Source organism: Anarrhichthys ocellatus, unplaced genomic scaffold (assembly GCF_004355925.1).
Source record: "Anarrhichthys ocellatus isolate YVR2014 unplaced genomic scaffold, GSC_Weel_1.0 scaffold143, whole genome shotgun sequence".
Lineage (NCBI taxonomy): Eukaryota > Metazoa > Chordata > Actinopteri > Perciformes > Anarhichadidae > Anarrhichthys > Anarrhichthys ocellatus.
This window is the reverse complement of record NW_022280173.1, coordinates 474403-481535: the sequence shown is the minus strand read 5'-3', so window position 1 is coordinate 481535 and position 7133 is coordinate 474403. Positions and strand designations below refer to the sequence as shown.

Genomic DNA, 7133 nt, shown 5'->3' with positions numbered 1-7133 from the left:
TGTATTGGTCCATATCTTGTAAACACAAAGAGATATCAAAAAGATTTTGATAACTTTTGATGATTTAGATCCACTTATGATCCACAGCAAATTTCGTAGAAATCGGAGCCAGCGTGTAGGAGTTCGCAAAAATGTGTTTTTTTCCACTAAATTCAAAATGGCTGACTTCCGGTTGGGTTTAGAGCTTAGAGCTCCGGGGCTTTTTTGTCAGTCTACATGTGATACATCTGTTTACCAAATGTTATACGTCTAAATTTTATATATAGATAGTGAAACGTACTGCGAGGGCTGCATCGTCGAAATATTGTATAAATTCATACAAAATTGAAAATGGCGGTAGGGTTTAGAGCATGGTCCCAAGAGACTTATTTTTAAGTCTCCATAGGATACATGTGCCTACCAAGTTTCATACATGTAGCCAAAACGTAGCGCTGGGGCTCCTCTTTTGAAATCTTGTAGGGGGCGCTATAGAGGCAATTTAAAACGGCCAATAAAGAAAATCATATGAACTATTTCTTCCAATGACATGTACAAAGTTCCATGAGTTTTTGAAGAGAAAGAAGAAAGAAACATTCCTTTATTAGTCCCACAGTGGGGAAATTATTCTCTGCATTTGACCCATCCCTGTATATATATAGGGAGCAGTGGGCTGCCAATGACAGGCACCGGGGGAGCAGTTAGGGGTACAGTGTCTTGCTCAGGGACACTTCGACACAGGACACGGTGCAGCCGAGTATCGAACCGGTGACCTTTCGGTTGGCAACCCTCTCTACTCAGTAAGCCACGGTCGCCTTAAATCCCAACCCACTAAACAATCAGCTTCCTTTTTCATGGCAAACTATGCGTCGCCACGGCAACAGCGTGGAACGAAAACTCACAATATTCATGGCGATTTATCATCAATGTCTTAAGGCTATCCTTACCAAATTTGAGACTCATCAGGTCACCTGGCTAGGAGGAATAAATAAAAGTATAAAATATGACATTTCCTTTAGCCAGTAGGCGGCGCTATGAGTTATTGAAATATTTTCAATTGAAGTATGTTTAGGCTTGAAGTAGCATCATGCATAAGAAGTTTTGTGCGAATTGGATAATGTACCTTGGAGTTATAACAACTTCTTTTTCATAAACAATGAGGCAAAATGGCCGCCACGCCACGTCAAGGTTCTTTGATGAAAACTCTCGATTTTGATAACTTTTAATCACAAAGGTCTTAAGAGCATCCTGACCAAAGTAGAAGTTGATCGCTTAAAATCTCTAGGAGGAGTTCGTTAAAGTGCGAAGGCTGAAATCTGCAAAAAGTGACAAAAAGCACAACTTCGAGGGTTTACTGTAGCGCCCCCTACTTGTTGAATGCAAAATAAATATCAGGGTATGTTAGAGGATGCAATGTGCACATATGCTGAAAATCTGGTAATTTTAGGACAAACGGTTGAGAAGTTATAGGTATTGATATTAAGCCACGCCCCCAAGAAGTTTATTGGTACATATCTTGTAAACGAAAAGAGATATCAAAAAGCTTTTGATAACTTTTGATGACTTATATCCAGTAATGATCCACAGCAAATTTGGTAGTAATGGGACTAAGCATGTAGGAGGAGTTCGCAGAAATGTGTTGTACACTAAATTCAATATGGCGGAAAATCTAAGTAGGCGGAGCTTAGGGGTCTGATTGGCTTTTTTGTAGCTCTAGCTCAAGTGGACATGTGTGTCAAATTTCAAGTCAATCGGACATACTGGCCGAGGGGCGTCGCCGGTCCGACTTGTAGGGGGCGCTAGAGAGCCATTTCTTAACAGAAAGATGCATTCTTTTTCAGATGGCTATATTCACCAGGCCTGACAAGTCCCCAAAATTTGGTGAGTTTTCATGCATGGCAAGTCCTCCAACCATGCGTATGTTTACCCAAACGGGTACAACATCAATAGGGCCTTCGCGGCCCAACGTCGGTAGCTCGGGCCCTAATAAACTAGAAAAATATGGCAGTGACAATGTGAAGAGACAGAGAATATTGGAAAGTCCAAAAGGTCCAGCATGTGACATACAGAGGTTTCAGAGGGTAGCCAGAACCCTACTTCATATGACTACATGCAAGCTTTGCAAACAGCTTTCAGTACCACTGAAAGTCCATCTGACCCTCTGGTTCAGTTCACAAAATGGACTGTACTTGTATAACGCATTTCTAGTCTTCCGACCACTCAGAGTGCTTTATTTTACTATATGTCATCATTCCTCCATTCATACACTGATGGCAGGGGCTACCATGCAAGGTGCCACCTGCCCATTGTAATGGTATTTTTTTATGTAGTATATATTTCTACTTACTCAGTATATATTTCTACTCAGTATATTGTATTCATAAGTAATTTTGCTCTGAACTTTGTTGAACTTCACCATGTCTCTGTTGTGCAGAAGAAGAGTTCTCCCTTGCCTGTTCACATAGATAACTGTGTTGTGTGAGAATGTTCCAGCACCAAGGCCTTTGGGCCGCTTGCTTTGGTTGCTGACCGTTTGTTGTTCCTATCAGTCTGAGACCAAAAGTCTGATACTGAAATGTCTGTAACACTGGCCATCAGCTCCCACCTTTGCTCATTCTTTATAAAGAAAGCTTGTTCACTTCCTCACTGAGACTGTACGCATTCTGTTGTGATGATTGAACCTTCTCTGCGCAGAGAATAAATACTTAAAATACAACCTGCTTTCTGGTATTATGTATTTCAGCTAGTGCTGGGCAAGTTAACACGTTATTATCGCGTTAACGCATTAATTAATTCACGCCGACAATTATTTTATAGTGCGTTAACGCATTTTATTTATTTTGAAAGTCAGTTGCTCACTGGCAGCGTGGAGGAATGGAGACTACTGGACATCGCTGCGGTAAAGTCAGCAGACACTCAGATCTCCGTGGTCAACTCAGCACACTTACATGTTAGTGCACCTATATGCTGACATTCACGGTAAACGCATTTAAACGGCACAGGTCGGGAGCGAGCAAAGGACTTTGTTAGCAGAAAAATTAACGTGAGACAACATCCGGTTTCTTCAGACGAACATCCGGTTTTCAGAATAAGATGCCAAAGTATAAATTATATTCACATTAAGTATAAAACATGCTGCATCTCGTGAGTTAAAGGGAAAATACACCTAAATTGTGGGTAAAGTGTCTTTATTCTTTGATTGCTGTGTAACCATCATTACCTTGGAGTTACAGCATTATATTGATGAACAGTAGAGCTGCATTCACATGCTGTCTGTCATGAAGACAGATATTTTGCTGAAACATGCTGAAACATTTTATTCATGTTGCACAGCAGTGGAACGTTTCACACACTGAGCACAGATATAGCAAGAAATATAACTGCTACTGTGTAAAGGGAATACTGCTGTTAAAAAGCACCTTATTTGTTTAAAGTGTTTGCAAACCAAATGTTATTGCCCTTTTGTTCATATAGCAGTACTTTTAAAATAAAAGTGCGCAATACACTACCTTTGAATTCATTATTGATCTTTGCCATAACAATGCGATTAATCGCAAAAAATCCATGCGATTAATCGCGATTAAAAAGTTTAATCGTTGCCCAGCACTAATTTCAGCATGAAAAGACTCACGCAAAGCGGGTATAGGAATATTTTCCCATTACACCATGAGAACTCCAACTAATCATTGACACACATTCAGCGCCAGCACGGGAGCAATTTTGGGGTTAAGTGTCTTGCCCAAGGACTAGATTGATGGACGACACACCACGTGTCGGAAATACCATCTAAATTTGATGTGGGATGAAAACCCTTTCTTCCATAAGTAGTTTATGAGTCATCTATTTTTCGATTTTTTACACTCTAGCAATTTCGTCAACATGGCCATTCCTAAAGTCCTCACCGCTTCTCTTTCCAGTTTGCTGCTCAAGCGAATAGAATGAATTGCAAAAGAAGCTAAAAGTCCACACCCTCATTCCATTACCCTCATTCAATAACTCATTACAAAGGATAGTCTCTGATCACTGCAACTGTTTGAGTTCGATTCTCCAGAACACTTTTTTATTTATTGCTTTATATATTTTGTACACATGTTGTAGAGCAACGGAATTAACACGTACAGCAACTTCTCTTTTTGGCTGCACACCTCTGTTGCCGTTTATTTCCACTCCCAAAAACATGACAAACACTGACTTCCTTCTCACCTTTAATCCCCAACCTGACATTGCATCATGGTTACTCTCTTTCCCTTAAAGGGAACCCGTGAATTAGGCCCTTAAATCCACTACAATGTTGTCATTTCTGTATGAGATTGATTGAGATGTTTCTATATTTTATTCGTTTGAAACAACTTTTTGTCCAGGTCGTCATTGCAAATGACAACTGGTTGACTTATCTGGTTAAATAAAAAATGTAATAAATTCAAAAATGACCTCTACTACTTTTAATGTGTACTTTTTGAGTAATCTAATGTCACAGCCAAAAAATAGGCATTTTTGTCTCATTTTGATGTAGTATAAAAACCCTTTTTTCCATAGTTTATTACTCTAATATTTTTGGATTCATTACTTCTGAAACTACTTGCACATATACTATAAACTACTTTTGCTCAGTACTGTTTGAATAATCCAATGTCCAAGTCCCTTCCAGAGACCAAGAATAGGATTTTATGTTTAACTTTAATGTGGAATAAATACTCTTTCTTCCATAAGTAGTTCATGAGTCGAATATGTTTGGTTTAATACCTCTTATGATGTGTTCACACCAAACGTGAAGCGAATTTTCAAAAGTGGATTTTGTGACAGAAAACATAGTTTACATGATTTTCTTCAAGAAAGTGCCTCAGAACAGCAGTTTCATGTCACTTTAATGAAAACCTGATGCTTTAACAACATTTATATAAGAAGCTTGCTCCCTTTGATGAAACTTCTATATTTAACTTTTGACCAACACTGAAACAAAGGATCATTGGGCAGCTAAATATAAATGAAAACTAAAATCAATGAAAACAATCGCATAAATGAAATTGACTGGGGAAACTGCTTTCTTGAAGAAATAAGGGAACACAACACCGAAGTTTCCATAGCCTCCTTGAAAAGTGCTAACTGTTGCTGTTGCCTCTGTTCTCTACACTCTTGTGCTTCTTCTGCTCTGTTGAGGCTCTGAAGACGTTGGCTCTGTAGTACTGCAGCTCTTTAATGCTCTCCTGGATGTCATCCAAGGCTCTGAAGGAGGAAACCACAGTCATTGAATTATTTATCTTCCTTTGAACCTTAAAAGTGATCTTAAAGGATCATTTTGATTCATTTTAACTTGGGAACTTATTTTCACAGGTTGAGATCAGTTATGTCGTTATGATGCCAATGGACTTACTGAAATCTTAGAGCATGACAATATCACTAAAAACAAGTGAGCTGAGCGAGACATGACCAGACAGGTCAAATGATTACACAAACTGTATCACAATTTTACAGACCCACTTCCTGCTTCAACTTTAAACTGTACTTACTCAAGTTGACCTTCATGAAAAACTGCTGGTTTGCTTCCAGCCTCTGATTGTCTTGATTCATTGTGTTTGCCTTGTCTGACTTTGTTGTAGTGAAGCCCCCAGTGTTCAAATATCTCAGCAGTCACTTTGGTGAGTACAGTGCATCGTAATTGACAGCTACAAGTAAAACACAATAGCTTATATTATTGTTTACCTGTGGGCTGCTTTCTTGTGAGGCACCATTTTGTATTCCTCTGGAAACCACCGTCTGAAAGCATTTAGAGAACAAAAACAAACCCACAGTTATCTCAAATATAGTCACATTGAAGAGAATGCATTCAATCTTACATTTCTTCTGATGTACTGCTAAGTAGACACAGTCATTGAGTTACAAAAGCACTGCAATATTAAAACTGGGCCTTTGACTTGCAAACTGACAAACAAATGGATGGTTGAGTAAATAACAAGGCTTTAATAACATCAGCTGTCTCCTGTATATTAAATACTGACCTGCAGAGCTCCTTAATGGTGCTAACATCAACGATTCTGTAGTGAAGGTGATACATAAACTGTGGCATGTACTTGTCCAGGAACCTCTTGTCCGCATGCACAGAGTTACCTGCAGGAAGAGGCATCATGGGACATGACTGTAGGAGCCAACATAGTTGAGTAAAATCACAATTCTGCAGCTAATGCTAAAAAGTAACTCACCGGCAAGGGGACACTGTCCAGGCGGGGTGTGCTGTCTGACAAAGGACAGGAAGTCATACTCGGCTTGTTCCAGGGTGATGTTACTGTCCTGTACAGCCTGCGTCAGTCCTGACTGAGACACAGTTACACCCACTGCATATATCACTGAACACTTTTAACAGATATAGTCTGTAACACACTTGCTAGTAGCACACTCTTCTTCTTGTCTGCCTTTGCTGGCACACTTACAGCATAGCTTGGTGCATAACCGTCCCCTGTAAATCATTGGAATAGTGTGAACACATTGGTAGGAATGTGTATTGCAAGATTCCATGAGGGGACCCTCCCACAGCGACCATCCCTCCCTAACCCCCCCTAGATTAAAGTGGAATAATTAGTGCTGGGCAACGATTAAAATTTTTAATCGCGATTAATCGCATGATATTTTTTGCGATTAATTGCATTGTTATGCGCAAAATTCAATAAAAGTACTGCTATATGAACAAAAGTGCAATAACATTTGGTTTGCAAACACTTCAAACAAATAAAGTGCTTTTTAACAGCAGTATTCCCTTTACACAGTAGCAGTTAAAATATTTCATCTATATTATATATATTTTATGAAATCAACACAACAAAAAAAGCAGTGTGTTGAAATAATATTCTATGAATAATTTAAGCCACTATAATTGAATCGTAACTCTTCCCCAGATTAGATTTAGTACGTATTGTGGAAGTCCAGATATCAGGAAACTAAACGCCGTCATGTCTGGTTCATAACAGTCCAGAGGAGCTCCGTGGATCTCATCGAGCTGTATTCACTGTGTCTAGCGAGCCACACGTCGGCTGTTTACTACAGCTGTTTGAACACTAAATAAACTGATTTAACTGTGATTTAACTGCAATAAACCGACAAAAAGGGACTCCGAAATAACTACGTAATAATGATGCAGATTTGTAAAAAGTCTGAATTCATGTTTA

At 39.1% G+C, this 7133-nt stretch overlaps 1 protein-coding gene across 1 annotated transcript; it reads right to left on the bottom strand.

Moving 5' to 3' along the window:
• Nucleotides 1-4006: 4006 nt before the first annotated feature.
• smfn (small fragment nuclease) lies at nucleotides 4007-6511 on the bottom strand. Its single transcript, XM_031877657.1, has 5 exons — nucleotides 6503-6511; nucleotides 6174-6324; nucleotides 5973-6081; nucleotides 5677-5730; nucleotides 4007-5199 (listed from the first exon to the last, which is right to left on the bottom strand). Exons 1-5 carry the CDS (start codon nucleotides 6509-6511, stop codon nucleotides 5076-5078), a joined length of 447 nt encoding a protein of 148 aa, XP_031733517.1. The 3' UTR covers nucleotides 4007-5075.
• Nucleotides 6512-7133: the final 622 nt, after the last annotated feature.